General features: G+C 40.8%; 1 protein-coding gene across 1 annotated transcript in view; it reads left to right on the top strand.

Annotated features, from left to right (window-relative positions):
- NDUFAF2 (NADH:ubiquinone oxidoreductase complex assembly factor 2) overlaps positions 1–23,595 on the top strand; it is a 224,835-nt gene that overhangs the window by 168,424 nt on the left and 32,816 nt on the right. Inside the window, exon 3 of the mRNA XM_033930616.1 lies at positions 8,720–8,760. Within this exon, the coding sequence (XP_033786507.1) occupies positions 8,720–8,760 (41 nt within the window). The remainder of the gene's footprint in view (positions 1–8,719; positions 8,761–23,595) is intronic.

Raw genomic sequence — 23,595 nt, 5'->3', positions numbered from 1 at the left:
AAGATTCCTCCTTATCTTCTGTTCTGGATTATCTTTTGCACTTATCCACCTCTGGTCTCAAGTCTACATCGATCCAAGTCCATCTTAGTGCAATTGCTGCTTTCCATCAGCCTATTGTAGGGAACCCCCTCTCTGCTCATCCGGTGGTTTCCAGATTCATGAAAGGACTTTTCAATGTCAAACATCCTCTCAAACCGCCTCCAGTGGTTTGGGATCTCAATGTTGTTCTTGCTCAATTGATGAAGCCTCCATTTGAACCAATGTCTACGGCTCATCTGAAGTATCTCACTTGGAAAGTGGTGTTTCTCATTGCCCTCACTTCTGCTACATGAGTCAGTGAGCTGCAAGCTTTAGTTGCTGATCCACCTTTCACTGTGTTCCATCATGACAAGGTGGTCCTTCGTACTCATCCTACCTTTCTACATAAAATGGTTTCAGAATTTCATCTCAACCAATCCATTGTACTTCCAGTGTTTTTTCCAAGACCTCATTCTCATTCTGGAGAATCAGCTCTTCATACTCTGGATTGTAAGCGTGCTTTGGCCTTCTACTTGGAATGCACCAAACCACACAGATCTGCTCCTCAACTTTTTGTCTCCCTCAATCCAACCAAGTTGGGACATCCAATCTCTAAGTGTCCCATCTCCAACTGGATAGCTGCTTGTATTTCTTTCGGCTATGCCCAGGCTGGACTACATCTACAGAGTTGAGTCACAGCTCATAAAGTCAGAGCAATGGCAGCTTCAGTAGCTTTCCTCAGATGTACACCTATTCAGGAAATTTGCACAGCTGCTAACTGGTCCTCGGTTCATACTTTCACCTCTCTCTATTGTCTGGCTGTTTTCTCCAGATGGGATGGTATTAAAAACTTTATTCTCCTAAGTTGCCAACACTCCCACCATCCCATTCTGGTTAGCTTGGAGGTCACCCATATGTGAGAATGGGCTGCCTGCTTGTCCTGGGATAAAGCACAGTTACTTACCGTAACAGGTGTTATCCAGGGACAGCAGGCAGCTATTCTCACAATCCACCCACCTCCCCTGTTTGGCTTCTCTGTTAGCTATCTGAACTGAAGAGACTCGCCCTACGCTGGGCGGGAAGGCACTCGCGCATGCACGGTGCGGTTGACTCAAAACTTCTAAAGTTTCTACAAGCAAGTCTGCTTGCGAGGCTGTCCGCTTCCGGGCTCCGTGGATGACGTCACCCATATGTGAGAATAGCTGCCTGCTGTCCCTGGATAACACCTGTTATGGTAAGTAACTGTGCTATATGCTCACTTAATAACATTTAGCAAAACTATAGGTATTTCTCAATTATACTTCAGATCGGACTGCAGCACCTCCCTTCAATTAGTTTATAAAAATACATTAAACACCAGATATGCACTGTAAGCAGTAATTTCTTAAGGAGGCAACATTAAAGCAAATGTACTGTCTATGAAGAATTAGAAGTTACTGTATGTTTAGATTATGAATTGGGGTAAACTTATTTATTTATTTAGTTGCTCATTTATTTAGCCTATCCTCCCAAAGGAGCGCAGAATGGGTTACAAGGTACATTCACAGTATGGTTGAGACAGGACAGAGAGGACATAAATTTACAATATAGACATGACAAAATAAAACATACTACTTTATGCAGCATCTGAGTGAGAGTAGGTGGCACAGTTACGTTGAACTCTGAATGGTGTTTCTGGGTGCATGTCATTAAGACGCTGGTTTGTAAAGAGGAAGGTTTTTACGGCCTTCCTGAAGCTCCATAGAGACACTGTTCCGGGCAGAAATGATGTCCAATTCTTCCTGCTGCCACCCCCACTCAACACTGTGCTCAGCAGGAGGGATGCCCACTCCCTCCTGCCACCACCCCGAAACCCCCCCCTGCCGACACTGTCCCTGGCAAGAGAGATGCTCAATTCCTCCTGCTGCCACCCCTGACACAACAGCCCCAACTGCAGTAGGCAGGAGGGATGCCCACTTCCCTGAACTCATGACTCCCCTCAATCTACAATCCTACTCCAGACTCAACCCCCCCAACTCAGCACCCCCCCAAGACCAAACCCTTCCACCCCAGCACCCAAAAACCCAAGCCAACCCCCCTTTACCATTTGTAATATGGCAGGCCTTAGGGATGCCTACTCCCTGCAGCCGCCAGGCCCGCCTCTTCACAGTGGTGGGTCTTCCCCTTCCCAGTGCATCCTGGGATGCACCGGGGAGCGGTCTAAAACTCCGATTGGCCAGATACCAAAGGCCATGAGAATGGCCTTTATACCAATCAGAGTCTTAGAACACGCCCAGTGCATCCCAGAATGCACTGGGAAGGAAACCTAAGACTCCAGTTGGCCCAGGTGTCTAAGGCCCCTCATATGGGAGGGGCCTTAGGCATCTGAGCCAATCAGAGCCTTATGCCCCTCCCCAGTGCATCTCGTCATGTGCGGAACACAGACTATACAAGTCTGTCTGGTATTGGTCTCCATTCTCTCATGCTGGATGTGGCTACATGTGAGACACAGACCATACAAGTCTGTCCAGCATCAGCCTCCATTCTCTCATAAGTTATACTGTCTCAGAAGGCTGAGATATCTTTTTGATGAAAAACAGTTTTCCACAAGCCTTGATACTCTTTAAATTGGACTTCTGTAACAGGTTGTATTGTCTTCTCTAGTAATTTTGTTTCTAGACTGCAATAAATTCAAAATACTGTTGCAAAAGTTATTTTTGGTTTAAAGAGATTTCATCATGTCTCATCTGTTCTAATAAGACTTCATTGGATGCCTATTAAGGCACACATTTTCAAATTGTTCTGTTGGATTTATAAATTCTACTTGTTCTAAATATATATGTTCCTTTGTTTTCGTTTTCTTTCTTACCAACAACTTCATGAGCTGGTGATACTCACGTGACCTACATCATTAGTTGTGATAAAATTTTAAAAGTCCTTTTCAGACTGTATCTGCTTGGAACTCCCTCCTGATAGAAGTGAGATTAAGTCCTTTACTTGCTGCTTCGTAAACATTTGAAAGCTTATTTGTTTAACAAATTTTTATTCTAGCTTTTATTCCTATTGTTGTGATTGGAACTTTCTTTTTTTTTTTTTACTTTATCTGCTTTGAACCTGTTTACGGGAGTTGGTAGAATACAAATACCTATACCTGTACCTGTACCATTATCATTCTATTCCTGTGTCAGAAATAGTGTGTGCTTTTTAGGAAGAGTGTACACTATTTCCAACATTGCCACCAAAATGGAAAAAAAAATAAATTCTACAAAAGAAAAATTCCTGTAAACAGCACAAGAAACTAAACAAAATTAAAATTTGGGGGGCTGCAAACCCCTAGTTCCTTCCGCTCCTGGGTGGGTTGGGTAGGGAAGAGGTGGCACATATGTGCGGGGATCGGATTTTAGACATACATTAGAGGGGTCAGATCAAGGGTAATTGGTAGAGTGATGGGGATCCTGACTGGTAGGGGATTGGATGTTGGAGAGAGATGTGTCCTGGGGAATTAGATGTGTATGAGGGTTGTCAGGATAGTGTCGGATATGCAAGGGGTGTCATGAGATTGGAAGGCAGTGAACCGATCTAGGGGGAAATGGAAGGCCAGGAGATATGAGGAGGAGTGGTGCATTGTTGGAGGAATGATTTCTTTTATTATGTTTTAGAGTGGCACTGTGATTCATGCAGTGTCTGATAACGCAGATGCTTCCTTCCTGGCACTGCATATGTGGCACGCATGCAGTTAAGTGTCTGCCTGGTGCAATAAATGAAAGGCAGATGCTTGGCATGCCCTCTGCATGTACTGCACAGGCTTTGCACTTGCCATGTGTTGGTTTTGGCAACTAACGCATGGTAACTGCAAAAACGTCCTGCATGTTCGTAAAAAGGCTCCATAGTTGCCGTTATTTTGGGGTTTGTATTTATTTTAAGACATCAAAGTTGGGGGGTGTTGAAGTGTTTTGTGGTGCACAGAGGAAATGGCTACTAAGTTGATTGATGTTGTGTTTGTTATTTGTGAAGTTGCTAATAATTTTCAGGAAAATAGATTTGAACATAAGACATCAAAGCTAACATTAATTTGTAGGCTCGTCCTTCAAATTTTTAAGTTCATAAAAAAAGCATATGTCCTCATGTGAAGCTGGTTTCGTGAGAAGATTGCTCTCTTACATTGCATGTATGATATTTGCATCCTATTTGAGGAACATGTTTCTCCAGTGCAGAATCTCTGTGATTTACTACCTCATAGAAGAGCTATTTCCAGTCTGCACTAATAGAATGTCTTTCTCACTGCCTCCACTCATGATACTTTGGAAAGAATATCAGTTATTCCCTGTGGCTATGGAGATTCAGGGTGCATGCTTCATGCAGAATTTTACAGCCTGCTGCCTCTGTCTTCTTTCACTTGTAACATTTAGTGATTAATGGGAGTCTTAATTTGCATGCTCACTTTTACGTTCATTACAGCGCATTATGTGCCAGTAGGAGTATTAAAGTTCATTGAAAATCTCATGCATACTAATGAGAATGCAAATAAGCACTGATGAAAGAATGCCAGGGTCTCAAGGTATAAAATGTCCAGTTATCTTTCTAAACTGCACTCAAGCAAAATGTAGCATCATAACAAGGGCTTGTAATAATTCTGAAAGTATCAGACAGATATAATTAGCAAGGGCAGCATAATTAGACTGTTTTTAACATACAGGAACACATTCATAGCCTCACCGTTTTGGGGGGCTTATATACTGTATGTATTAGCAATAATTCAAGCTACACTTCGTTGCCATCTTTGAAACATCCAGGGATCATAAAGCTTGGATAGGTTTAACAACTTTATAAAGAGAATAAAATTACATTTGGTGAATTTTGTGTTTGATATTTTGTATTTGACATGGTTTTCTTGTCCCTATTTTCTAGAGAAAACACACATTCCTGTTTCATATAGAATTATACCCAAATAATTTCAACCCCCAAAAGGCAATAGTTGTATTGGCATGGGGTTGATTCCTGGCACCTATTCGTAAAAAGGCTAAACGTACATTACCAGACCTATTTAGAATAATATAACTAGGGAGAAATTATAACTGTGAGCTACTGTTAAGTTAGATTATTTTAGCACAAGTTGGGTTGTTTTTTTTTAGCAGAGTCCTATTTTTATGTAGTGAAACCCTGGACTAAAATAGCCTTTGACATGGGTTACTGTTAAGCTGGGTTATCTATTCTCTATTAAGTGCAATGGACAAAACCAAGGGGTATCCTCTATTATATTAGCAAGAAATAAATATCACTACCCTTTCAAGAAACAATTTTTCTGTGATAAAAATAGTTGGCCCAATTTTTCGGCCAATGGCAGGCTTTAACCACACTGCCCATCACCGGCGCTAAACCTGGATATTCAGTGCCAGGCCATTTACAGCAATCAGCATTGAATATCCAGTTTCACTTTTGGCTGCCAACCAATAACCAATTAAACCAATATTCAGTGGTAACTGGCCAACGGCTAGTGCATAAAGATAGGACAGCTATTTATGCAGTCCTATTTATGCACTAACCTTGCCAGGTGAGCTCAGAATATCGGGTTCAAAGTGTGACCCAACCCCAGAACCCACCCAAGATAGCCAGTTCTTAGACCGTGAATATTCAGCTAGGATAATCAGTTATCTCCTGCTGAGTATTTGTGAATAGCCAGTTATGTGCAATTTAACTTGGTCTGCGATAGTTGCCAGCCAGTTAGATCACTTTGAATATTGGGCTCATTGAATATCTTGCCAGTGAAAATGGTCATGTCTAACAAATGAACTTCAAAAGTAAATTGGGTAAAATTCTAGAAAAGAATATTTTGGATCACTCTGATTGTATGGGGAAGCATTTGAACCTTGGGCCTCTGGGAGGCCTGTAAAAAAGCAAACTGAAGCAGCTTAACCAAAGAAACCCCGTTATTCAGTATATTAACTCAAACAAAAACAGACAGCAACAGCTGAGAAACAAAAAGCATCTTTATACATACAGAGTGGAGATATTACCTTAAGGGCTGCTTCTTCCTGTTTTGGGTCTCCCTGACTTTCTCCAGCTTGTATTTTTTATTTTTCTTGAGTGAGCTACACTCTTCTGGTTGAGTTTCCCAGCCCTGGCTCAGTTAAGGGGGAATGTGTTTGAGGAGGACCAGGGTTCTCTCCTTCAACTGAGGCAGGCTGGGGAGGGCATATACATAGTAACTATGTATGTTACTATGTATATGCCCTCCCCAGCCTGCCTCAGTTGAAGGACATATCTCAGGTAAGGTCATTTGCATGTGGTGATTTTTTTTCCTTTCCAGTGCCATACTTGACTGGAAGAGCTGAAAGCTGAAGAACCACCACATTATTTGGCCATTTGTTATGCTTTGACAGCCATTTTCAGGGGTTGGTGGTCAGTTATCAGAAGAATGAACCAGCATCCCAACAGGTAGTACTGGAATATCTTCCAAACCCATTTTACTGCCAGTGCCTCCTTTTTTCAAAAATCTGCGTAACTGCCTTTCCCACCAAAATTCAAATTGGTGACCAACAGATTTTCCTGCCTCATTCACCTCAAGCCCTTAACAATCGGGTTTGAGGACCTACTATATAAAGACAAACTGCAGACCTCACAGCATGATGGCTGAAATGTCGGTTTCTACCTAACGAGACACAGCAAGACCTGGAAACCTGCAAAAAGACAACTGGGTTAACTCATAAATTCAATACAAAGCTATTAGCATCTGTCAGTACTATACATAGGATGTAGAATCACTAATGCAGAAATTTTCAATAAACATTTCCAAACCCCCTAACCATTATTCCCTCCCATCCTGTTATCAGGGTTCATAGTCTTAAGCGCACAAGATTGACGCGCGCTGATGAACGAGCGCCGACAATTCAGCGCAGGACTTCATTGCGCCGAAGAAAAACCTTCTTTTAAAGGGTTCCGATGGGGCCTAATAGTGATTGTGCTGGCGGTGAGGGGAGGGGTTTGGGGGGGTTGTAACCCCACATTATACTATAAACTTAACTTTTTCTCTATTTTTGGGGAAAAAGTTACATTTTCAGTATAATGTGGGGGTTTACACTTCCCACGCCCCCCCAACGCCAGCACGATCCCTATTAAGTAGAGTGGGGGGGTTCACCCCCCACACCCCCTGTCGGAGCCCTTTAAAAGAAGGTTCTTCGGCGCGATGAAGTCCTGTGCTGAATTGTCAACGCTCGTTTGTCAGCGCGCGTCTGTCTCGCGCGCTTAAGACCCGTCACCGTTATTAGTGTAACAAAGGGTGAGAAAAGAAACCACTCATAGAAATCATCTGTTCAATAAGCCTACTGCCGCCTAACTTAAGGTGCATCATATAGAATTTGGGCCTCAGTGCCTACTGGGTAAAAAACCCACTGATGGTTTGGTTGTTTTTTTATTTGTGAAAGATATCTCGCATCTCTAAGTTTTATTTTTCAAAATACAAGAAAATTCCTATTTGCGACAAAGTAAAGGGAAGATTAGAGAGAAAATGTAGCCTATGGCAATATGAAAAACTAGACAGAATAGTTGGGCCTTAGGGATCTCCTTTGCTTTCATGTTTTATGTTTCATGTTTAAAGTCCTTTGGGTGCCAGTGAGTCTATTGTTTCTGCCACTGGTACTAAGGCATGGAGGAATTCCAACTTCCGGGAACAAGGGAATTATAAAGAGCTGATGGAACTAAAAGCAAATCACGCCGCACTGTGTTCTCTGCAGAAACTGAGGTAAGAAAATGGATGGGAATTTATCTATAGAGCCAGCAGGGAGTTGGGTCATGCCATCCTGTACCAAAAATTCTGCCTAAAAACAATAGTTTCCTTGCTGGCTGACTCAAAACACTACATATTGTTAGAAGCTGTGAAGGGAGCAATGCATTTCCCTCTTGGGCAGACGCTATTGCTTGGGATCCTGGTATGGACAGGAGGATAATATAATGGAAAGAACGTGTCTTGTTCCATAAAACTCACTTTACTTCTGAAAGTATACTGGTAAATAGAGTTCTGATCATGGAAATTGTATCTTGAAACCATCTTTAACAATGGGAATTTTCAGAAATAAACTATTTGTTAGATATTCTTAAGCATGCTTTCCATGCACACAAAAAATAAAAAGAATATTAATTATCTTTTCAATTTGTTTATTTTAGCTTGAAAGTATAGTCTGGCTCTGCTTCATTCCTTTAGTTTGCATTTATAACAAATTAGGTTTTTAGTGCAAGCCGGCATGGTAAATGCTCCGACGCTTATAGAATTCCTATGAGCGTCGCAGCACTTACTTCGCCAGCCTGCGCTAAAAACTTCTAGCGCAGCTTGATAAAAGGGAAGGGGTACTAATGTGTCAGGTTGCACCTAGTGAAAAGAGCAGATGAAACAATAAGGATGTATGAGCTAAACCCCCCAAAAAAAGTTCAGTTTGTGTTCATTTTAAACAAATTTTTCAGGTATTTGTTTTGTTCACTTTACACATATGTTTTCTATGTACACATTGTATGTGCACAAGACCTATTTTATGTCTGCAAATTGTTTGCACTTGAATACATAAGTACATGCAAGTCAATTGATTTGTGTGCACTTAAAATTTTAGCCATCCAAGTGAACCAAATGTGCACTCACAAATGCATGTCCTTGTTAGAGAAACCTATTGATGTCAATCAAGGATGTCCAGAGCTCTCAAACATTTCATCATAGCTATTGCTTTTTTCTTTACAGCTTGGATTAGACGAAAACGTGAGGACCCACCCACTATTGAGGTGAGAGGATAACTATACTTAAATCTGTATCATATTTGGGTCATCCTGACTCAAATGTTGAACGATATTTTAAAAAAATGAACCAGTGTCAGCTAGCTTGAAGAATGATTTTTCTGGAGTTAGCTCTAACTAAGGACCTCTTTTACAAAGCTGATTAGTGCAGGTCACTGTGGTAACTGCCCCGAAGCCCATAGGGATTTAAAAGGCTTTGGGGCTTTTGCCACATCGCATTCACTAGTGCAACTTTGTGAAGGAGGCCCTAAGGGCCCTTTTACTAAATATCTATAAAATTTACAGTTGCCACAGCTTAATACTATCAAATATCTCAAAAGATATTTTTATACCAAGCTCTTAATTTTTCATGAAATTAAAGATTGATTTGCTAGATTTCCCCACAACAAAGATATTTTATTTATAACAGTCTAATTTATTGGACTCCTGATGCAGACATTTCAGCTGAAAGACAGCCATGTTGAATCATGCGTTTCCAAGTTCATGTGTATGTTCAAACAACTGTTTTTTACCTTCATTAATAAACAGAAGTGAATATTTTTGCTCTGGGACTCTACTTTTTGGGGACCTCCCTCTATTCTTTGCTGGTTATAAATATTTTAATTAAATAATTTGACTTCTAGTTTAAAAGACATATGAGTCTTGAATCAGTGGGTTATTCACCCCTACTTACGAGTTTGTGTAGGAGGCATCATCTACATTTTTCAGCTCCGCTTCCTCCCGTGCTGTTTCTCCACAGTTTCTCCTTCTACTTGCGAGTTGAAAATGTCTTTCTAATCTGCTCTGATTTCAGTTTATTGTCAGATTTTTACCCTGATTTTGAGGCTTCTCAGTGCTTCAGAGCTCCCCAGTTTTCTTGGGCCAGCTCTGCTTGGGAGAAGACAGACTCTCCTGTCTAAAGTCTGTAGCTGGAAGAGCAACCCTTTTACAGGGCATCTACATAGCCATTCTGCACTAACACTTTTGGAAGGCTCTGAGACCGGTCCTCTAGTAACAAGGCTCGCTCCTGGTTGTTACTGGAGCTTGAGTGCAGGCTATGTGGCTCCATGTTGGTCCTGAGAACTTTATTGTATGCTAGCTGTCTTTCTCCCCCCCCCCTCCCCGATGCATGTGGAGCTATGAGGGTCTAAGTCTCAGACCAATTTATGGTCTGACTGGCAGCCCAAAGAGACAAGTATTTGGAATTTTTTACATGTTTGTTTGAGGCAGTAATCTCTACGTTCCAGCTGTTGTTTCAGCTGAAGTAGGCACAGCACCAACTAAACTGAGTACAGTCCATTGTAGTCTATGGGAGACAGTGGAAGGATTCTTTAATTGAATTTTTGGAGATTTATGGGCTTGGATTTGGGTCCCCTACCTCCAAAACCCCCTTTCCTGATTATTTTTGTACTTTTATTTAACTCTCCTAGGCCAAAACATTGCTGTGGTGACCATCTTGGATTTTTCGATCTGATTTTAAAAGCCTCAGTTTGCCTCAGAAACACCTCAATTTTAATTAAAATCATTAGAGATGGCCTCCTCAAGCTGTTTTACCCCTGATTCATATCAAATTTGTGCTGGATGTCTGGCTGAGGAATGTCTGTGTTCCATGTGCTGTGAGGGGTGGGCAGGGAGCTTTGAGCTTGGTCTCCTCTGCTCTCTCTAGGGCAGCGGTTCTCAACCTGTGGGTCGCGACCCCTTTGGGTCGCCTAAGACCATCGGAAAACACACATTTCCGGTAGGGGAAATGCTTTAATTTTTTATTTAGTGATTGATTTGTCTGTGTTTTTTTTTTTAATTTAGTGATTGATTTGTCTGTTCAAGAAGAAATGCATTTGTTTCTTTTCCTCTGGGGTTGTACTGCTTGCAGAGTCTTGCATCTTAGGGTTTGTTTGTAAATATTAGTACATTTAGTTTTTGGTCCTGCATTTGCATGGGGTTATCTGTTTTCTGGTAGGAATGAATGTTAAAAAACATACAGTGTGCTTTGTGTATTTTAATTTTGAGGTTAACCATTATGGGCTCCTTTTACAAAGGTGCGTTAGGGCTTTAACGCATGGAATAGCGCGTGCTAAATTGCTGCGTGCACTAGACCTTAACGCCAGCATTGAGCTGGTGTTCTAGAAGCGTAGCACGGGTTTAGCCTGCGCTAAAATCCTGCATGCGCTAAAAACGCTAGCGCACCTTAGTAAAAGGAGCCCTATGTGTTGTTAATAAAATTATATTGTATGTATATATGAAAAATGAATGGAAAAATGGTGTTACAATTAGTACTATCATGGGGGCGGGGTCTGGGGGCGGAAATTGGGTGGAGATGTGCACGACGTAGCCCAGTTTTTTCAACTGCCGGTCCACAAAATAATTATTTTATTTCCGCTGGTCCATAGGTGTCAAAAGGTTGAAGAACACTGGTCTTAGGAACCGAAATACCGCTCCTCTATCCGTCTTCAGGCAGGCCCGCCCACATGCACATACGCCCACATACATTTATTTGTAATCTATATATATAAAATCGGAGGTATGTATGTGTGTGTGTGTATGTGCCGCGATCACGCAAAAACGGCTTGACCGATTTGAACGAAACTTGGTATGCAGATCCCTCACTACCTGGGGTGATATGTTCTGGGGGTCTCGCGGCCCACCTGCACACGTGGGCGGAGCTACAAACAGAAATTCAGATTTCACCCATTCATGTCAATGGAAAAAATGTAAAAAGCTGCCAACGCAAAAACGGCTTACCCGATTTGAACGAAACTTGGTATGCAGATCCCTCACTACCTGGGGTGATATGTTCTGGGGGTCTCGCGGCCCACCTGCACACGTGGGCGGAGCTACAAACAGAAAATCAGATTTCACCCATTCATGTCAATGGAAAAAATGTAAAAAGCTGCCAACGCAAAAACGGCTTGCCCGATTTGAACGAAACTTGGTATGCAGATCCCTCACTACCTGGGGTGATATGTTCTGGGGGTCTCGCGGCCCACCTGCACACGTGGGCGGAGCTACAAACAAAAAATCAGATTTCACCCATTTATGTCAATGGAAAAAATGTAAAAAGCTGCCAACGCAAAAACGGCTTGCCCGATTTGAACGAAACTTGGTATGCAGATCCCTCACTACCTGGGGTGATATGTTCTGGGGGTCTCGCGGCCCACCTGCACACGTGGGCGGAGCTACAAACAGAAATTCAGATTTCACCCATTCATGTCAATGGAAAAAATGTAAAAAGCTGCCAACGCAAAAACGGCTTGCCCGATTTGAACGAAACTTGCAACACATCTTCCTTTTCAGTTTAAGAGATTGCAAATTCCAGTGAGACTTGCATTCTCTATCAAAATCAACAAATCACAGGGACAGACTATTACATACTGTGGAGTGGATTTAAGATCCCCCTGTTTTTCCCATGGACAACTCTATGTTGCTTGTTCAAGGGTGGGTTCACCCAAGAATTTATATGTTCTTGCTCCTGGAGGTGAAACTAAAAATGTTGTTTATAATCAAGTTTTGTGTTAGTTGTATTGTATTCATTTTGTCAAATATTTCACATTATAATTTGAATATTGTACTTTTTATAAAGCTGTAAAAAAATAATTTCATTCACCACTATAAAGTATCTTTATTTGTATCCATTTACAGTGTTATTGCTATAATTAAATACCCGTGCAACGCCGGGGCATCAGCTAGTTAGAAATAAATATTTCACAATATATAATTACATATTGTTTTTGTGATTAATCACCATGCTTTAATTATGTTCAATTTGTAACAGTGAAAATACATTCTGCATATCAGATATTTACATTACGATTCATAACAGTAGCAAAATTACAGTTATGAAGTAGCAATGAAAATAATTTTATGGTTGGGGGTCACCATAATATGAGGAACAGTGTTAAAGTGTCACGGCATTAGGAAGGTTGAGAACCACTGCTCTAGGGTGATGGAGTCACAGGTGGCCCATTTTTGGGGGTCAAAAATCCCTTCCTGAACCTTTGGATAGCGACATGGCGTCTTCAACAAATCCTAGATGCGTGGATTCCTCTGGGCCCATGAGGAGACAAGGAGAGTCCCTGCAGATGTCTTTGGGACATCCTTTTTAGGGCTTTGATCTTATGTTCTAAGCCTATTAGGTCTAGCTGCACCGTCTGGGGTCACGCCAACTGTTGCGTATGGGGGTTTGCCCTCACAAATCGCAGTACCACATATGAAGGTTCACCTACAGGAACCAGAGGTCCAGTCAGAAAAAGAATGGAATGGCTGGGGATCGGAATCAATGACTTTACTCCCTCAAAATCAATCTTCAGTTTAAGAGGACTCAGGGTCTCAGGCTGGGGTTAACAGGAATCTGTGGCATCCTGGACTAAGGGGAGGACCTGACGGTGTGCTGGCTTTTTAAGCTGGTGGCTTTGCTGGAGGTCATCACAGAATCCTTGTGGGTATTGAAGATTGAAACACCCCCCTTCCCCTGCAGACCTCTGCTGCTCAGTGTTCTGTCATGAGCAACTCTAAGCCTCAAACCATCTTTTTTTCCTTCACATCCTGACATTACAGTGATGATAACGGAGCACTGGGAGGCTCCAGAAGGTCCCTTATGGGTTGCCAGGACAATAGCAAAGTTGTACCCACTAGATCCTGATTTCCAATAGCTGTCTCACCTAAAATTCTTCCTAAAAACAATAGTTTCCTTGCTGGCTGACTCAAAACACTACGTATTTTGAGTCAGCCAGCACTATGTACAGATTTGCTTGTAGCACAGGTTACCAAATGAACTTCTCTGCCTAGTGAAAGTGGAGTGATTTCGAACAATGCATAAGACTGCAGGGTGGATTTAGTCTTCAAAAGACAATTTGAGGCCTTGGCTTTGGGCTTAAAGGCCACCGCAGCAGTTTCCTTGTTTTGCACACGCCTGTCATACTATATTGTGTCAGGCTCCATTAGAGAAGGAGAACTCTTGTCCCAATTGCTAATTTCAGAGATGCATTATGTAGCAGATGCTTTCTATGATGTGTTCAGGGTCATGAGCAAGGGTTCTGCTTGTCTCTGCCCGTAGAATACTGTGGATTAGGCAGTGGGCAGGAGATTCTGGTTCCAAAGCTACTTTGAGCAGGCTACTTTTCAAAGGCCAAATGCTCTTTGGCAAAGGGCTAGATGATCCTATGGCCAGTGTAGCAGATCATCACCCTAAGTCTTTGCCAGACAGTAGACCACATGCCCCTGGGAGGACAGGTCATGGTACTTTTTGTAGTTCTTGTCAGTCCTCAACAGGACCTCTGCTCAGAGAGATTTCACGGGGCTTGAAAAAGGTTTGGAGGCTCCAGGTGAGCTCAGTCCTCAGGTTCCTGGCCAGCCGCAGCCTCCAAGAAGTCCCAATAATGCCAGGCTAGTCGCAACTCCTGTGGATAGGAGAGAGGTTGTCAGCTCACTGGGAGACCTGGGCGAGGATTTGCGCAGACCACTGGGTGTTGGACATCATTTGACAGGGCTACGAGCTCGAATTCTTTCATCCTCAACTGGACTTATTTGTGGAATCTCTAGCCGGACAGCCAGAGAAAATGGCCAAAGTCTGAGCAATGGTGAAATGGTTCATGGATATCCAAGGGCAAAAATAGAAGGAAAAAAATCCTTTGCAGAACAACACAAAGTCACAGTAAAAAAATATATATTTTTTTTACTTACATATTTAAAATGTGAGGAAGGGAATAAAATGAAAAAAGAGCAATGTTACCTATAGGCTGACTTGATCGATAATCTTCAAAACAGCTTTGATTACAATTATGGGCTGATGTAAACTGAACAAACAAAAAGATATATAGATAAAAATTAAAAAAAACAATACTAAAGGTAATGTAAAAAGAATAAAAAATTAAAGACAAAGTAAAAAAAGTAAAACAAATGTTTAAAATAGTATTTAATTTTACATTAAAGTCACAGCATCCACCTTGCCAACTTTATGAAGTAAATTTGAGATCGGAGATGGGGTAATCTATTTTGTTGATTCATTCAGTACTGGATGGCATACTTTTCCTTATCTCTCTGGAATAAGGCATGTATGGCATTTGATCATGCTAATTGAAGATCAGGCTCTCCTTTTTATCAACAGATATCAGTGGGCTAATGACTGATTTCCAGTAGGACTAACACAAAAGTCTCCTGAACCCTAAACAAATGTAGCAAGAACAGAAGTTTAATAGTGCCATCCAGACATTGAGTTCTTACACCGACACTTGTTCCAGATCGTAAGACTTATTTTTTGGATGTAGGCAAATCTTTTTAGTAGTAACTCAAGCTGAATTATATTCATGTATACAAGACATTTCTTTGTCCCCAGTGTACCGGAAGCAATGAAGAGTTAACTGACTAGTCCAAGCTACATGATTTGAACCAGGCTTCAATGGTTGTCAGCCAAGTGCTCTAACCACTAGCCTAATCCTCCAGTCACAGAAACTTTTCTCTTTGCCCCTGTTTCAAAAACCAAAAGGGAGACAGCTCGCAAACCTCTTCCTGTGGTCAAATGGCTATTTATTTTCTGTACACAGCATAGATCCAACAATGCTTATATCCATCCTATAGGTCACTGTAGAAGATAGAGATAAATCTGGGGTTTTTTTTCCGATGACTAACTCCAGTAAAAATTTGTGGTCATGATCATATCATCAAGGTCTATAAAATCATGAATGGGGTAGAAGTGAACCATTTGTTTACTCTTTCCAAAGGACTAGGGGACAAGCAATAAAGCTAAGTAGTACATTTTTTAAAATGTGTAGTTAAGCTCTGGAATTCATTGTCAGAGAATATGGTAAAAACAGTTAGCATATGGGTTAAAAATGGTTTGGAGAAGTTCCGAATGAGAAATCCATAAACCATTATTAAAATAGACTTGAAATAATTTACTGCTTATTCCTGTAGTGAACAGCATAAAATCTGTTTTACTCTTTTAGGATCCTACCAGGTACTTGTAACCAGGATTAGTCATGGTTGGAAATGGGATACTGGGCTTGATGACCCTTCAGTCTGTCCCATTATGGCAATGCTTATGTCCTACAGTGAGCAATATATTTTCAGTAAGAGAGGCAAATTCTTAGTAAAATTTCCAAAGGGTTTACACTTAATATGATGTCTGATTTAGGGTCAGTGCGAACAGAATGCTAGGTATTATCAAGAAAGGTGTTACAACCAGAATGAAGGATGTTATCCTGCCGTTATATCGGGCGATGGTGCGCCCACATCTGGAGTACTGCGTCCAGTATTGGTCGCTGTACCTTAAGAAGGATATGGCAATACTCGAGAGGGTTCAGAAAAGAGTGACACGATTGATAAAAGATATGGAAAACCTTTCATATGCTGAAAGATTAGAGAAACTGGGGCTCTTTTCCCTGGAGAAGCGGAGGCTCAGAGGGGACATGATAGAGATGTACAAGATCATGAAGGGCATAGAGAAAGTGGATAGGGACAGATTCTTCAAACTCTCAAAAACTATAAGAACGAGAGGGCATTCGGAAAAATTAAGAGGGGACAGATTCAGAACCAATGCTAAGAAGTTCTTCTTCACCCAAAGGGTGGTAGACACCTGGAATGCGCTTCCAGAGGGTATGATAGGACAAATTACTCTATTGGGTTTCAAGAAAGGATTAGATGATTTCCTGAAGGAAAAGGGGATTGAAGGGTATAGATAGAGAATTACTGTACAGGTCTTAGACCTGATGGGCCGCCGTTTGAGCGGTATAGATAGAGAATTACTGTACAGGTCTTAGACCTGATGGGCCGCCGTTTGAGCGGACTGCTGGACGCGATGGACCTCTGGTCTGACCCAGCAAGAGGCATTTCTTATGTTCTTATGTCATGCTTTCTATAATGCTATTTCTTAAACATGTTTAGTATGTTTTATTCTAAATCTTTTAACATAGCATGCTTCTACTAGTTTGATTGGTATGTTTGCAGTATGTTTAGGCGTGCTATGTAAATGTGTCAATAATGAAATTATATATCATGTTTTTAAATCTAAGAATTGTTAGACTATGAGCTCAAATAGGCATGATTTGCCTCTCTGCTATCATTTATTTTAAGAAAGTCTTGGTGTTAGAATTTTAGAAAAATGATTTCCTTTGGTGTAAATATTTCATCTTCCAGGGAACAAACACTTTTGCTTTGTCTTCGGTTTAATAATCAGTGATCTCAATTAACATTTGTTTGTCATGCATGGTGGCATTTCCTAGCAACTAAGGTAGGCGACATCTTCTCTCCAGCATCATTGTAAGAAGGGGGGATATATTGAATTAAGGAGGGTGGGGGATGGGGAATTTACAAAGACATGAGATCTAATACATGAAGCTCAGTGTCTAAAAGAATTATATTACCTTCTTTTGGGGTGCTGTAGCGTTCTTACATTGGGATTAACATCTCACACTTTATCATAGCTGCATTTTGCAGTTTCTGGTGGTAGCTCTGAGCTTTATGGAGTTCTTACCATTGCACTTGGTGAAACATTACATGAACAATAAAATAGTCTGTTAAACCATCAGAACCTTAACTGTGTAGAAATGTATAATGCATCTACTGCTATTAATTATTTCTATAGCGCTACCAGACGCACGCAGCACTGCACATAGTCACAAAGAATAAGAAAACAGTCCCTGCTCGAAAGAGCTTACAATCTAAACAGGCAAGACAGAAAAACAGGATGTCATGGATACAGTTAAGGGGAACGATAATCAGCTGGCTGGGTTGGAGGGCAGAGGAATACGGTTAAGGATTGAAGGCTATATCAAAAAGGTGGGTTTTCAATCTGCTTTTAAACAAGGGAAGGGGCTTGACAGACAAACTCGGGTAATTTATTCCAGGCATAGGGGGCAGCTAGATGAAAGGAATGAAGTCTGGAATTGACAGTGGAGGAGAAGGGTGATGCTAAGAGTGACTTATCTGCATTTAACCTTCCCAGAAAACTGGTTCCTGCTGGCTTCAGGTTTATAACAAAACAAATTGTGATAACACATTGATTTTGAATTGGGTGAAAATGCATTTTTTTTACTGTACTGGTTTTGTATTTACACTTACTGAAATGAATAAAAAATACAAAGAAGCCTCCAGGGCATATTTCACCCAGACCATTTTTGGCCTCTTATGGGCTAATATCAGGAAATATCGGGGAAAAAGCTGAACAGCAATTGTTATGAAAGCAGATATTTGACCCAGTCTTCGCCACCATCACCACCCATAAATTTTTTCTCTAAGGAATGATTCACCCAAAAACAAATGAGCATTAATTACTGCTAAACCATCAGATCCAATTGTTAGGCAGGAATAGCATGAGCATGCCCTTCCTTCTGTTGCTGCAACCGTTTGATTTGGAGGTTTGTTTGTTTTTACCACTTTTGAAGTCTCTTTTTTGACGTATCACAGTTTGTAGTTGCACAACATTGGCCACTGTGATGACAGGCTACTGGATTAGATGGACCATTGGTCTGACTCAGTAAGGCTATTCTTATGTTCTTATGCCCTTCAGCCTCTACTCCTACTCCTTCTTCCTTCTTTATATCAACCTCCACTCCCTTTAAGTCCTCTTTCCTTCAACTTATCTCTCCAAAGCAGCCAGAAAGCTGCAAGGGGCAGCCGGTTGTGAGTAAATATAGGCCTAAATCAGTGTGCCCTCACAGGCTGCATGGTGGCCCCTCCTTATTTCATCTTCTTTTCTATGGCTTTGTCAGCTCCGCTCAGTTCGGTCATTGTTAAATTGGAATTCTTTACGAATCCTCCTACACTCACTGGTCATTTCTCGCTTGGATTATTGCAATTCATTCCTAGTTGGACTTCCACAGTACCAACTGCGTCGACTCCAACTAGTACAAAACGCTGCACTTCTTCTCTACCGTTGCTCAAAATTCGACCATATTACTCTGCTTCTCAAAACTGAGCACATGCTTCAGGATTCTTTATAAATATAACCTATTTACTTTTCAGATACTGGATTCTGGTTCTCCTCTATTTTTATTTTCTCATCTGATTCCATACTCCTAGAAGGGAGCTGCATTCCTCCAATCAATCTTTACTGACCATCCCATCAATTAGGCAGTTTTTTCTAGACATTTACAGAGATTCTAGTTTCTCTGTAGTGGCCCCAAAGCTCTGGAACTGCATACAGAAAAATCTCTTAAATCATTTAGGGGTCCTTAGGATAAAATGGATGCATTAGCACATGTTAGCATTTAGTGTGCGTTAATTTTTAGTGCACGCTAAGACGGACTGTCGCGCCTTAGTAAAAGGACCCCTTAAATCACATTTGAAAGCCTATTATTTTAAACTGGCATTTGACCCTAGTTCTTAACACTTCAGTTTACAGTAGTTCTTCCTTTGCTTTCTTCTTCTCGCATTTTTCCCCTATCCTCCTGTTTTTACCTTATTTGTTCTTACCTCTTGATATTGTAAACCTTTCCTGCCCTTGATTGTCATTTTGTATCTAGTATTGTTAATTGTACAGTATACATTTCCCTGTTGTACTGTTTTTTTAATTATTTCCCTTTGATTTTTATCTATTAACTGCTTTGATTTGACTTTTCTTTTTTTGTTAATATTGGTGGTATAACTGTAACTGTGAAGAGTCTGTTATCATAGATTTGCTCAGTTCCCGTTCTCACTTAGAACATGTAGTTGCCAGCATACCCAGAACAACCCCAAACCACTTCAAGAAAGGATAGCTTGGGATGGGAAGGGAGGAAGGAGGGCCCATAATTGTCTTTCTGCTTAGGGCCCTATATAGTGTAAATCTAACCCTGAAAATGAGAGAGGTTAGATAAAGAACCGACGTACATTACACAAGATAACACAGCAAAATAAATTAAATAAATCCTCACCACTTTTATCCAAGTAAGAACATAAGCAGTGCCTCTGTTGGGTCAGACCAGAGGTCCATCTTGCCCAGCAGTCCGCTCATGCGGCGACCCAGCAGGTCCAGGACCTGTATAGTGATCCTCTATCTATACCCTTCTTTTCTTCAGGAATTCATCCAATCCCTTCTTGAACCTGTCTTATCACACCCTCTGGAAGCGCATTCCAGGCATCCACCACCCTTTGGGTGAAGAAGAACTTCCTAGCATTGGTTCTGAATCTGTCCCCTCTAATTTTTCCGTATGTCCTCTCGTTCTTGTAGTTTCTGAAAGTTTGAAGAATCTGTCCCTCTCCACTTTCTCTATGCCCTTCATGATCTTGTAAGTCTATATCATGTCCTCTCTAAGTCTCTGCTTTTCCAGGGAAAAGAGCCCCAGTTTCTCCAATCTCTCAGCGTATGAAAGGTTTTCCATACCTTTTATCAATCGTGTCGCTCTTTTCTGAACCCTCTCGAGTATCGCCATATCCTTCTTAAGGTACGGCGACCAATATTGGACGCAGTACTCCAGATGCGGGCGCACCATTGTCTGATACAACAGCAGGATGACCTCTTTTGATCTGGTTGTAATGCTTTTCTTGATAATACCTAGCATTCTATTCGCCTTCTTAGAGGCCACTGCGCACTGTGTTTCCAAGTTTAGTTAAAATTTACTACTCCGCCCTAGGGAGAACTGTCAGGGTGGCTTACAATCTAAAATAAATTATAATAACAATAAAATCTACATAAAATATATGAAATTAAGGTTTGGGAAAAGAACTACAAAATCTGATAAAGTAAGGGAAGGGAAACACATTGGGAAAATTTTTTTTGTTTTTTATGATACCAACAGCACTGTCCATTAGAGTTGGGCATATGCATCAGAGAAGAGGTAAACTTTAAACTTATTTATAGAAGTTATTGATTTCAGCAGTAACGGTATGGAGTTCCACTACTATGGGCCATTAAGAGAGAAAATTGCATCTCTGACATGTTCATGAACGATTTCCTTGTAGGATGGAATTACAAGAAGTTGTTTGTTTGCAGATCTTAGATTTCTTACAGATGTATACGGACTCAGCAAACGAGCTAGATACGGTGGCTCATCTTTCATCAGTACTTTGTATGTAACTAAGGGCTCCTTTTACTAAGCTGCATTAGGGCATTAATGTATGGAATAGCACACGCTAGATGCTGGCATTAGTTCTAGCCGCGTAGCGTGAGTTTAGTGCGCGCTAAAATGTGTGAGCTAAAAACGCTATCGCAGCTTAGTAAAAGAAGCCCTAAGAGTAATTTATGTCCAATGCATGAGTTAAATTGCATTTTAATACCATCAGGAAAGGGGGATTGTTGAGATTATTTTGAATTTGCTCCAGAATGGTAGTTCTAAAGAAGGCAATTTTATAATAGGTCACCTTATTTGTATGACAGATATGTGCATAAGTTGTACAATACTAATTCTCAAAGGAAAAGTATCTTTTAAAAATTGCCTCCTTGGAAATACATGTACACCTTTTCACTTGGTCTGAGGAATGCACAAATCTGTCATGGGGGAAAGCCACTTCTTGCCCTGGATCGGTAGCATGAAATGTTGTTACTCTTTGGGTTTTTAGCTAGGCACTAATGGCCTGGATTGGCTACCTTGAGGATGGGCTACTGGGTTTAATGGACCATAGGTCTGACCCAGTAATGCGCGGCTGTACTTATTGTAGAGTTTGTTGAATTCGGCCCATTGTATATTAGGGAATTTAGACCAAGTTCTATCTGCAGCAGATGATTCTTTTTCTGTGGGAAGTATTGTGAATTCAATTAGGTGAGATGGGGTACAATTGAGGGTAGCGCTGGCATTTGTAATTTTATTCTTGAAGTGTTCAGCTAGGAGGGGTGGCTGAGGGGGTGGGTATTGTTAGTGGTCATATAGGGTTTAGTGTCAGTTAGATCTTTTAATATTTGGAATAGTGTTTTGGTGTCTTGGGTATCCATTCCTATTAGGTTGGTGTAGTGTACTTTTCTCTTTTCCTTTAATTGTAGTTTGTATTGTTTGTTAATTTTTTCCAGGCGTTTTTTGTGTGATCTCCATTTTTTGGTTTTTCTCCATTTTCTTTCTAATCGTCTGCATTGTTTTTTAAGTAGAAGTAATTTGTTGTCAAACCATTGGTCTGATCATCTGCTGGTTTTAGTTTTGGTTTGTAGTGGGGCTAGTTCATCAAGGGTGTTATTGTTCAATTTGCCCCAGTGTGAAATTAAGTCCTTTGGGTTACATTCCTGGATTGTTTCATCTATTTTTGACCAGAATTTGGTGGGCTCGATGTGTTTGTGTGAGGTATAAGTTACTTTTTTGGATTTTGGTGTGGTTTTGTTTTTGGTCCAGTTGATGATGAAGGTGTATGAGTAGTGGTCTGACCAGAGGGATGGGGACCAAGTTCCATTAAACGTTTGAATTTCTGAGGTAGATGGTTGATGGGCCATGAAAGCTGCAATGTCAAGTTGATGTCCTTTCTCATGAGTAGTTTGTGGGTTTAAAATTTGAAAGGATAAGTTTCAAGTTTCAAGTTTATTTATTCTTAATGAATCGCCTATTTTAAATCACTAAGCGATTTACAAAGCCTTAATACATACAGATTGAAACCTTAACACATGCAAATTAAATGTTATTGATAATATAAAATAAAATTTTCTTAAATATTAAACATACTTAGTTACAAACGTATATTAAAATGTTAGTTAGGGTATCGAGACATACTTGAATTGTGAGGATAAATAGGGAAGAAATTACAATAATTGGATAGGAAAGGAAGAGTAATAATAAAGGAAAAAACAAATAGGAAGGGGAAATAAATTTATAAATGAATAAAAAAGCATGACAAACTATTAAACATCATATGCATCTTTAAAAAGAAACGTTTTTAGTGTTTTTTTAAAAATGGATAAATCTTTTAATTCCCTAATGTGTTGCGGTAAGAGATTCCAAGACTGAGGGGCAATAACAGAGAACATGTCGTTACGCCTAGTTCCAATCACCTTCAATGAAGGGACCGACAAAAGGTTGGAAGAAGAGGAGCGAAGTGAACGAGACGTGTTATACGGAATTAACCATCTATTAATAAATTGTGGCTCGTTGAGAGTGATGGCTTTAAAAACTAAAAATAAAAGTTTAAACGTAATACGGTGTGTTACCGGTAACCAATGAGAACTGATAAGGCATTGAGAAATGATAGGAGGTTGTCTACTGGTTTGGATGATTGGTCTTTAAGATGTAGCATGAAAGTTCCAATTTTTTTCGCTGTACTTGTATCACAGCAATGTCACAATATTTCCATAATATCATTTGTACATGTATATCAGGCGGGAATGCTGAAACTAGGCCCATGTCAGGTCCATCAGTCAACAGAGTTTGACTGCCTGGAACTTGAAGGCACTTTATGCTTTTTTCGTTCTGCTCTTTGTTGGGCATTTTTCTGCCATAAACAAACATTCAAGAATGTGTCCAGGGAACAATTTAGACATCTGGGGCTAAACCTGTTTTAATAACAAGTGTCAAAAAGATGCCCAAACTGACCAGATGACCACTGCTGCTGCATTTTGTACTAACCGTAACGCCCTATTCTTCATTTTAGAAACACCGAGGTAAAGAATGTTACAATTAGCAACTGATTTGTCAGCTGTTACACATATGCAATTTTGTGTGCTAAGCGTAAATTTGGGTGCTGTGATAAGAAGACTATGCCTGCTAGGAGTGTCCCTAGTACAGGTCCCAGTGCAAATCCAGACACTGCCCATAGTCTGTCTTATTCCCCATTTTCTGCCTCAGACCGAATTTCCTTCTAGGGCCTGTGGAGGGAGTAAGAGAGCGGCAGTGCTAGGTTCCCATCCCCCTCTGGGTCACAAGGTGAATCACTGGAAATCCTTTCCACCTGAGGGTTGGGGGCGGGGCTGCAAACTGCTCTCCCTGAAGACTAGGCTCCTAGAAAATCAGAGGAGAGAGGAAC

Source organism: Geotrypetes seraphini, chromosome 1 (assembly GCF_902459505.1).
Source record: "Geotrypetes seraphini chromosome 1, aGeoSer1.1, whole genome shotgun sequence".
NCBI lineage: Eukaryota > Metazoa > Chordata > Amphibia > Gymnophiona > Dermophiidae > Geotrypetes > Geotrypetes seraphini.
Note: the sequence above shows the minus strand (reverse complement) of the source record. Positions and strands in the feature narration are given on the sequence as shown.